Raw genomic sequence first — 10,643 nt, forward strand, 5'->3', positions numbered from 1 at the left:
TGCCCGCACGCTGTCACGCTGCACATCGCTCCTGAGGGGCCTGGTGGCACCCCTGAGCTGTCACCAATAACTACTGAACACATCGGAACACGCTGGTACGGAGACTTGGGACGTGCTGAACAACGACCAGTGCTGTCAGGGAGCAAATTAGGGACCTCCGCACGTTCCCGGCGAGGCGAGCGCCGGCAGTCCCGGTACCTGAGTTATGGATGCTCGTGACGAGGCAGCCAAGCAATTAGATCACTTCTCAAGACCCATTAAGCATCACAGACTGAGACTAAAACGACTTTCCATTTTCTTTGCAATTGCTCATACAAGACATTTATTGTTCGCCTCTCGCTGCTTGGCGTGGTGACGATGCACTCGAGCACGGCCTCCCCCAGCCCCGCGGGGGATGCGGGGAGGGGGACAGGCAGTGAGGCTGCCGCAGCCGGGGGGCTGGCACGCTCACCAGCAATTAATCAGGTAAGGACGTGCACATCAGCTGCGTCAGGATGCATCTGGACGGGGGGTGGTGCGGCAGGCGGGTGCAGGGCAGCACCCGAGCGCCAGATGGGTGGGTGCTACACCCTGCCCAGCATCCGCGCGATCCACCAGTTGCAGGGCATGATGATGCGGCAGATGACCCTCCCACCCTGGTAGCAGTAGGGGTACGGGTAGTAGCCCAGGAGGGGCTCGCAGACCCGCCGGCAGTAGCGGTTGGCGCGGCGGCACTGGGCGCAGCAGTAGCCTCGCTCGTCCCACAGCGGGTGGAACTCCAGCCCGTTCTCTGACTGCGGGAAAAGCCAGTGTCAGTGAAGGGGGACACGTGGAGAGGGAGGGGGACATGTGGCCAGGGTACCCTGGGAAGGCAGCCAGGACACCCCAGGAGCATGGACAAGACATCCTGGAGGGCAACCTGGGCACCCCAGAAACATGGCCCAAGAACCCTAGCAACATGGCCAGGGCGCTCCAGAAGCATGGACAGGACATCCCAAGGAGCACAGTTAGGGCATCCCAGGAACATGACGAGGACACCCCAGAAACACAAGCAGGACACCCCACGAGCATGGCCAGACCACCCTAGGAACATGACCAGGACACCTCAGAAGCATGGACAGGACATCCCAGGATCATGTCCAGGACACCCCCAGGGTGCGATTCCCCGCACTCACGTAGTCGTTGACGGGCAGGTCCTCCTCGGTGAGCTGCCGTGCCCGACGCTTGGGCCCTGACTGCGCATCCTTCTCCACCTCGTGTTCGCTCTCCCCGTCCAACCAGCTCTGGTTGTTCACGAGCAGCTCGGGGTCCTCTTCTTCTGTCCCTTCAAGGTCGGCCAGCTCAGGAGCTACGGGAAGAGCCCAGACATTAACAGTGAGGGAGCAAGGGGACAAATGCAGCAACAGGCATTAATGTCTCTACCAAAATTTGATTCTATGGTACAAGAAGAAGAGGAAACCACTCCAACCTGAGCAACTGCACCAGCGAACCAGCTGTGCTCCATTGCCTCCTACTTTCACCAAGCTTGGGTGAAGGGCTGTAGGAGACAACATGCAGGAGGAGAGGGCAGAGAAGACATGGCTTATCCCTTCCCTATGCTCATGGGTGTTGGGTGCCCATGGGTGGTGTTGGCACCCCCTGCACAGGGCTGCAGGTGCAGAGAAGCATGTCCTCATAGAATCACAGAACAGTCTGCCTTGGAAGGGACCTTCACAGCCCATCCAGTCCGACCCCTGCCATGAGCAGGGACATCTGCACCAGCTCAGGTTGCTCAGAGCCCCGTCCAGCCTGGCCCGGGATGTCTCCAGGGATGGTTCATCCACCACCTCTCTGGGCAACCTGGGCCAGGGTCTCACCACCCTCATTGTAAAAAATTTTTTCTTCACGTCTAACCTGAATCTCCCCTCCTTTAGTTTAAAACCATTACCCCTTGTCCTATCATAACAGGCCCCGCTAAAAAGTCTATCCCCATCTTTCCTATAGTCCCCTTTTTTATAGGCCCTTTTGGTGGGCTCTGCTGCTACAGGGGGGGATTTGTAGACCATCAGCAAGTCAATGTGATTTAGAGCAGATTATACTCAGCTGCAGCACCTGTTGGTGACTCAGGTAAGACCCACCCTGACACTAATTTTCTTTGCAGCAAGGTTTAACAGCAGGGACCAAGGAAGCAGAAGGGGGACAGCAGCCTCCCTCTGCATCGGGAATCTCTGATACCCACTTGCTCCCAGGACCATTGATGGCCATGAGCTGCCTGTCACCCTGGGGGGCAGCAGAACAGAGGAAGTTTTCTCGGTAAGAGTTTTTAAACTAGCTCATTCAGAGAGAAGTGGGTTAGAGAGAGCAGGTAATTATGCCGGCAGATCTCCGAGGCCACAACCTCTGCAAGGGCTGTGCAGCGAGCAGCTGGAGGTGGCAACCCCGTTGTGTGATTTAGATGCAGATGTCTGCTCAAGCTCTGATGTTCATGCAGTGACGAGAATTTAGGCGTCCCAGTTTCCAGCAGTGCTGGTTTCTTTGCAGGTACAAAGGGTTTGGGTTGGCGGGGTTTTTTTGGATTTTTTTTTTTTTTTCCTTGTTATGAGGAGGGTGGCTACTCTGCCAAGTGCAGGGCAGTGGGGAGCCAGCAGAGACGAGCACTCTGCAGAGAGAAACTTCAGCCCCTGCTATTACATTGGCCAAGTTCTCTTGTGGTCATGGCCAACATTGTGTTCATGTTTGCGATGTACAATGAGGCAGGAACAGGTTTCCACCATGTTGTATTGGGGCAAATGGCAGTGGGGACATGGGCAGGTGGCAGGGCTGGTCCTGGCGAAGGGATTAATGAGCACTTCGAGGAGGAAGTGGCTCCCTGTACCTGCTATTGGCGTTGGATGGATCCAGTAGATGGTCACGTTTCTGCAGATGTCAAAAATTTTGGAGCTTTTCAGGAACTCCTTGTTCTGAATGGGCTTTTCCCCAGGCACCCAGACCACGGACTGCTCAAAGTAGGTGCTCGTGATTTCTTCTCCCTGAAAGAAGAGTGAGATTTCACTCCGGCGTGGTGAGACACCCTTTCCCCACTGCTGGCTGCTTCTTCTCTTCTTGGCTAACCCAGAGGCACCTCTCCCCTCCCAGAGAGCAGCTGGACTTCATCTACCTTGGATGGTGGTGCTTGCTTGGATGCAGGTGCAACACCCCACTGGTCCTCATGGAGGGACACCCATCATGAGCCTTGTCTGTCCTGTCCGCTCTCAGCCAACACCACCCTGCTTTCTCCTCCCTCTGTTCATCATGCTCCAAGAGCCTTCTCCTGTGCAGTCCCCACCATCTGGAAGAGCCTTCTGGAGTGCCCCAGCTCATTTAAAACCCAAGATTAAAACATCTCCCCTCTGCTTTGCTCTTACTACTTAATTTGTCTCTCCTTCTGCTACTGATTTTGTGATCGAACACTTTAATTTATTCCTCACAGAAATTCTTTGCACGGCCGTATTCTGTAATTTATACCACATGTCTCTGCTGTTGCATTAGTCCATGGTGTGTTTTGGCAGGCACTTAGGGAGGGAGATATATAAAGATTATTGGATGTGTCTGTGCTGAGCTTTCTGCCAAGGAGACGTTGTGTAAGTTGGTGGTGGTAGCCCACAGAGCTAGCCGGCAAATGGCATTTTTCTCTCCAGAAGGTGTCTAGAGCTGTATTTCTTTTTTATAGAGTTTTTCCGTATGGCTTTGGGAAGTCTGAGGAAAGCGCCAACACAACCTGACCAGCCTGAGTTGGTTTTGGGGTGTCTGGTGAAAGCTGGGGGGTTGGGCAGGTGCTGCCTGAAGAACCTGGCAGCGCTGGGAAGAGATGACTAGAGCTTAAATCTATGTTTGTCTCATTGGGTTTTATATTTCAGCTCTCTACTCGGGGCAATGTTCTGTTAAAGCCTGGGAAGTCATATCCCTTTTATGATGGCAGCCGAAAAGATCTATTAGCTTCTTATGGCATAATCAAAGAATCGGTGTCTGGGAATTTGGGTCATGATTCAGGGAAATGTTTCTGCCCACGCTTCGTTTCAAACATGTGTCCTGCTGGTGTTTTATCTGCAATGGCTTCCTTGAGGGGGGGTTCAATCTGCTAACACCCTTTGTCTGGCAAACGTGGAGGCGGGAGGGCTGTGCCAAGGGGCTGTGCCACTGGGGAAGGGGACAGGGAAAGGGGACAATTGCTTTCAAGGGACTGAGGCATCACCCCAGGTTCCGCTGTCAGAGAGGGGTTAAAATATGGGTTTAAACACTGTTTCCATGCATCGTGCAAAGCGTGAGACTCCCTGCAGCAGGATGTGGTGGGCAGAAGTTCAATGGGTGTAAGAAGCCATGGGGCACATCGGTGGGAGAAGGTCAGGATGGGGAGGCGGCCCCAGCCCCGCACTCCCCACCTCCCAGGGCTGTTTGCCAAGTGCTTTTTCTAATCACATTTCTTTAACGTGGCTGCTCTTTTAAATTCATTACTTCTGCCTCATCCTGCTTGAGAACATGAGGCTCAATTCTTGGAGAAAACAATTTGATGGACTTTTTAGAGCCTGCTAATCCTGAGCTGCCTTGTGACCTTTTGACTACAACAGGATTATTGTTCTTGATCTCCGGTATTGTGCAGAGAGGTTTTTGTCTGTTGGCTGTCTAATCCTGTCTCTTTCCACTTGTTGTTTTTACAAGCAGGCCTCTGAAATAAGATCATTTCATGAAGTGATCATAACTCGTTATTTCTTTATTGAGGAGTCTCTGGGAAGGCTGGAGTAGATGGGAGAGCGGCAGGGACAGCGGTCACGCTCCCAACGCCAAGGAAAGGGAGGATTTTGTGGGAAGAAGAAAGGTGTCCTGTTTTATTCACCTACCTCAAGCTCGGGAATCTTGGCCTCTGTGGTCTCAGGTAGGACTTTAGTCTGAGCTTTGATGAAACATTTTTGAAGTCCGACAAAGAAGATGCCAGTTATTCCCTACAGCACCAAAACGAACACAAAAAACAGCAGTCAGGGCAAAGTAGGAGAATAAATAACCCCATTGCACGAAGGGTACAGCTGGATGAGAGTTTAGTTGTATTTTTCCTGTTGATGTTTTTCTGCAAACTCTGTTCAGCGACAGTGCTAAGATGTACTAACAGATTCTCCTAAGGGATATTGCATTTTATGGTTTGGGAGAATTGGGCTTTTTACAAATATTTTAAGGCAGATAGTGATAAAATTTTTATTTTGCTCCTCTTCTCCATATAACTATCATGAGCTCTGGTTATCATAAATAAAAATATGCAGAATAGCACCTGACCATTATGGTTATATGAACATGCAGCACCCGGTTTCTGCTAGGCTATTAGCTGAAAATTTTGCCATATGTCACTGCACAGGGTATTTCCCTACAAATTTTAATTAGGTTTCAGAGAGAGCCTGCAACGTTGTCATGAGGTTTTAGTTCTCTCCAGACAGACAAATGTACTGGGCTGGGATAGATTTATGATGATTGCATTCCTTTGCAAGGGTAAATCCAATAACTAGGTCTTGCTTTTAAGATGTATTTCATTGGAACTGAACCATACCACTATTAAATACCGGTGGAAGCTTTTGTAGACACACATCTCCTTTCCTTTGAGAGCATCCCCAGAGAGGCTGCATATGGACGTGGCTCTCCCTGACCATTCCAGGTCTTGCTCCAGTGACCCCACAGCATCCTAAGGGACCCCATTGTTCCTGCTGCAAGACTGCAGGCAGGTCCCCGGGAAAAACCCTGCTGCACTCACATTTTTGAAGTCATGGATCTCCAGGATTTCCTCACTGCCATTTCCGCTCCTGAAAGTCTCTGTCCTGGCCAGCGGGTCGATCTCCATCACAATCTTCTTCTTCTCACCATGGCTGAAGAATGTGTGCTCCATGTCATAAACCTGCGAGGGCCAAAACAGCACAGGGGTTGGCTCAGCCCCCACCCAATTTAACAGGGTGGGCAGGTGGGCTGCTGCTGGGTGCCTGACCCTGGTGCTGAGCACCCCACCATGGGGCTGCTTGGTTTCTTGCACCCCGGCTCTGAGATGGGGCAATTGTTTGGGTTGTGCAAGGAGAGGCAGCTCCCAGGCACCGGGGCTGGGAAGTGGGGCAGGATGGGGCCAGGCTGTGCGAAGACAAGTGTGTCAAGCCTGGGAGAAGATGCTCATCCCACAGTTGCACCAGGAGCTTTGCCGTAGCTCAGCCTTTGCTGCTGCTTTCTGCGCCACGAGCCCATTTACGTCCCAGGCTGGACTGAAGTCCTGAGCCCAAGGGACCTTGCTTTCCCTTCTGCCTGGCTTGCTTGCTCTGTCGTTCCATCCCTGGATCGCTTGTTCCATCACTGTGTCCCTGTCTTTCTTGCTCCATCACTGCATCCCCAGCTCACTTGCTCCATCACTGTGTCCCCGGCTCACTAGCTCCATAGTATCATCCCCAGCTCGCTTGCTCCATCTCTGTGCCTCCTGTTTTTCCTGGAAAGGCAGAGGTAAAAGCCTCTCTGTGCCTGGAGGAGATCAGGGATTGCCTGCGGATCAAAGACCTCCTCGAGGGCTGCTGAAGAGCTTCAGGGCGTAGCAGCCGGCTTCCCGCTGGCTCTCATCCCCACGGGGAGCCGGGGGAGCAGCCCCGGGGGGAGCAGCCTCTCCCCCTCGCAGGTGCTCGCTGCACTCAGCCAGCCCGGCAGCCATCCAGTCCCTGTGGATGTCTGACCTTACAGGATGAAGCAGTGGCAGATGCTATTTGAAGCACAAAAATGATCCCGCTGGCGCGGCAAGAGCTGATGAGCCTTGGGAGTCTCATTTCCCAAATCAAATGGTGTCGTGCGGAAGCAAAGGGCCTGTGTAAAACTTCTCAAGTCCACAGGGCAGGAGGGAGTGATGGAGGCACGGGGATGGAAAAGCCCTGTTTGTCCCCTGGCACGGTCTTGGAGCTGGGGAAGGAGCACCCTGGTCCCACAGCAATGCCTCAGCGAGGGGCAGGGGCCCTGCCTGCAGTCCCAACCCAAACCCCCTTTCACAGGCCCCTGCTTCTTGCATGTCACTCCCTGTCAGGGGGTTCAAAGCCTCTGAACAATATTTTCATGGAATCATAGAACCATTTTGGTTGGAAGAGACCCTTAAGATCATTGAGTCCAACAATAACCTAACTCTGGCACTAAACTGTGTCCCTAAGAGCCTCATCTCTACATCTTTTAAATCCCTTCAGGAATGGTGACTCCACCACTTCCCTGGGCAGCCTGTTCCAGTGCTTCACAACCCTTTCCAGGGAGAAATATTTCCTAATATCCAATCTGAACATTCCCTCGTGCAACTTGAGGCCAGTTCTTCTTGTCCCATCACTTGCTACTTGGGAGAAGAGAACAACCCCCTCCATGCTACAACCTCCTTTCAGGTAGTTGTAGAGAGCGAGAAGGTCTCCCCTCAGCCTTCTGTTCTTCCTCACCAGTGCCCAGTACAGGGGGACGACCGCTTCCCTAGTCCTGCTGGCCACACTATTTCTGATACAAGCCAGGATGCTGTTGGCCTTTTCGGCCACCTGGGCACACTGCTGGCTCATGTTCAGCCGATTGTCCATCAGCACCCCCAGATGCATCAGCATCCCCCGTTTTGCAACTGCAGAACCGGCTGTGCAGGCAGTAACTGCTGGTTACCTTCACCCCAGCTTAAGAGTTCGGAGAGCGATGTGCGCTTTGGCAGCCATGAGCATCTCCTGTTAGTCAGCAGGAGGCTTTTATCAAGATATATAGCTGTCAATGGATTTTATGTTATGGTAAAGACAGTCTGAAGCCTAAAATGGCTGGAAGGCCACCGGTTTTCACTGACAAAAAGTGCACAGTGCCATAAATCATTTCTAGGAGGGTAGGATCCCGGATGGCACCTTACCTTCGAGTATCTTGCCATTTAGGAAGAATTACTTTTGCCAGCACAGTGGCTAGCAAACCCATTTGGGCTTGGCCAGCTCTGTGCTGCTCAGAGAGCCGTGAGATGTTTTATAGGGCTAAAAATGCACTTGCTGGCGAATTCCTGAAATATGTCCCCCTGCGAGGCCGCGACGAGCCCCTTGTTAGCTGACTCATCGCTTTCGCTCACCCGTGGTGCCGGCCGGCGCGGATGCTGCTGTGCAGAGGGCAGCGCTATGTCCAAGGCCACCCCTCAGAGGAACAAGTCGTCTTTAAAGATTTTTTTCCACTCTCCAGTTGCGTGAAGGGAACTCAAAGGGGTTTTTTGTTATTTAAAGAGTTTAATCCCACTTGGTTTATATTTTCGAGCATTAGGAGCTCCCAGCCTGCCCCATCCTGCTGTTCCCAGAGGACTCCTGGACCAGCTGGAGAAGCGATGTCAGACACGGCGATGTTGGACACCAGGAGCGTCAGCCTGCGGCTCCACCGCGGGAACATCTTTGCTCTCCTGTGACCTTGTGCTGCGCTCACCCACCCATCAGGTGTTGTGGAGGGCTTTCAGAAACACCAGACTCCATCCTCCATCAGGCCACGGGAGCCGAGGACCGGCGCCATGGATAACCCTTCCAAGGCTGCGGCAATGGCTCTGTGCCTCTGGCTCAGAGAAAACCTCCCCTCCGGGGGCTAACAGCCTCTTCCCCCCGTGGCTGGCACACACCCTGTTTTTCGAGGAACAGTAGAGACTTTATAACCGTCTTGGCAGGAGCCTGGAAGCACATATGGCTTTTATTGCTTTTTCTTTTATTTTTGGGGCGGGGTATTTATTTCTACTTGATGATAAGAAGACAAAGTTTCCTGCGAGCAGGGTGCTTCCTCTGCCCGGCGGGAGGGCAGCCCTGGCGCGGCTCCAGTGTGGGACGGGGGGGACAGAGGAGGTGCCACCATGGGAAAAAGGCCACTTTGGCCGCACTTGGCCATTTTGGGGATGCTCTTAAGAGTCAGCAAAACCCACCAGCGCCAGACTGCAGAACGGGGCCTTCTGGAAGAGCGTGAAAACTCAAAGAGGAGCAATGGGGAGCATTGTGCAGGCTGTTGGCTTCAAGGTTAAGCTATTTTCTTTGGGTATGGGACAAAAAAAAAAAAAAAGAGGGTTGGCAGAATTGCCAGGATCTTGGCCAGAGTGGGCAGAGATGCCACCCCCGGCACGCTCGGCCCTTACAGCAGCATCTGTCTGGGGACTTGGGAATAAATGAGCACAATCCAGTTAGCAGGAGCTCCTCCAAAAGCTAATCCGTCTCACCGTCCCCTCACATTGCAGACACATTAAAGTAAGAAATATAATCCATGACAATCAATCACCACTGCGTCCTGGCTTTCTCTCCTCTTTATGCGGTGGCATAATGACTTTTCCACCAGTTTCTGGCAAGATAATTGAAATGAAATGGAAAATATTTTCTTACTTGTCATAAAATTTGCTGCCGGTGAAATAAGAGTAACTTTAACTCTTTGTGGTGTAGCTCCCATCCCCTATAATTGTCAGTTAGGGAAAGAATGCAACAACAGAAAAAAAAAAAACAGCGCGTATAAAGTCAAAGCCAGTTATGAATAATACGAAGATTTTTAAAAGTCCGATGAATACTTGTGGTCTGAGAAAATGCATTTTGTAAAGTTGCCTGGGTGTCGGGGTGTAGTTAGAAGTTTCAGTGAGTCGGGGGATAGCTCTGTCTGGGGAAGCGGCACTCAGAAACGCTGGATCAAAGAGTTTTTACTTACTTTTCTGGGTATTGGATTCCAGAGATATTTGACACCAAAAAATATCAGAATAAGAGAAATGAGCAGCACACTGAGGAGCAGTCCGCAGACCTGGTATCTGGTGCAGGTCTTCTTTTGCCTCTTGGATGCTTCTGCCTAATTAATGATAAAACAGCCATAGCCAGAGGTTGGCTGATGATTCAAGGAGGGACGAGCACACAGGCATATCAGAGATTTATCATGCTGACAAGCTGCACGGTAGCAAAGCAAGCCACAAACTTACGTCCAGAAAGCGACAATCCTCCGGGCTCTCCCGAGCCGTCCCTCCCATGGTCTCGTCCGTGTGCGAGGATGTGGTCCCGCTCTGAGGTGGAGTTACAGAGGCTCTGGGCTGCACGTTCGGCGGGGAAGGCTGGGTCACGGCCGCCCCGATGACGGCAGCCGCCAGCTTTCCCCCCAGCCTGCCAGGCCCCGGGTGCTCCCGCAGCGCTTGCTGTTTGCAGGGCAAGAGTGATTCCCACGCTTTTGGAGACGAGCCTGCACGAAGCTCTGCTGTGTGGTGTCCATCGGCCACATCTGGCATCCCAAATTTTCATTTAAACTCTGCTCCTGTCGCCCCTGGAGCTCTGGGGACAAGGGCACTGCTGCTTTTGGGGGGTAGTGCCTGCGTGGGGGGGGACATGGTGTGGTGGGAGAAACCGGGGTGTGCATGGACATGGGTGTGCACTTGTGGGTGTGCACACACGTGCGTGGGTGTGTGCAGGTGCAAGTGCATGGGTGTGCATGTGCATAGATGTGCATGCACACATGCACATGTGTATGAATGCATGAACATGCACTTTTACATAGGTGTGCATGCACATATGCATGTGTATGTGCGCACACGTACTCACTGTCAGCCCTCAGCAACGCGGTGTGAAGCACCAGCTCTCCCCACGGAGGGCTCTGGCATCCCACACCCGCTTTGTGCTGAGCCTTGCCCCAGAGTCAGCCTAGCCAGGAATTTCCTGGCTTTTTTCTTTTTT

General features: G+C 52.5%; 1 protein-coding gene across 1 annotated transcript; it reads right to left on the reverse strand.

The window, feature by feature from the left end:
- Positions 1 to 290: 290 nt before the first annotated feature.
- Positions 291 to 10,089, reverse strand: TNMD (tenomodulin). The gene is made up of 7 exons (XM_065643412.1): positions 9,902 to 10,089; positions 9,640 to 9,774; positions 5,729 to 5,869; positions 4,833 to 4,934; positions 2,834 to 2,987; positions 1,155 to 1,327; positions 291 to 773 (listed from the first exon to the last, which is right to left on the reverse strand). The coding sequence occupies exons 1-7, from the start codon at positions 9,947 to 9,949 to the stop codon at positions 564 to 566; spliced, it is 963 nt and encodes a 320-aa protein (XP_065499484.1). The 5' UTR covers positions 9,950 to 10,089; the 3' UTR covers positions 291 to 563.
- Between the last annotated feature and the right edge of the window lie 554 nt (positions 10,090 to 10,643).

This window comes from Caloenas nicobarica, chromosome 12 (genome assembly GCF_036013445.1).
Source record: "Caloenas nicobarica isolate bCalNic1 chromosome 12, bCalNic1.hap1, whole genome shotgun sequence".
NCBI classification, from domain to species: Eukaryota; Metazoa; Chordata; class Aves; order Columbiformes; family Columbidae; genus Caloenas; species Caloenas nicobarica.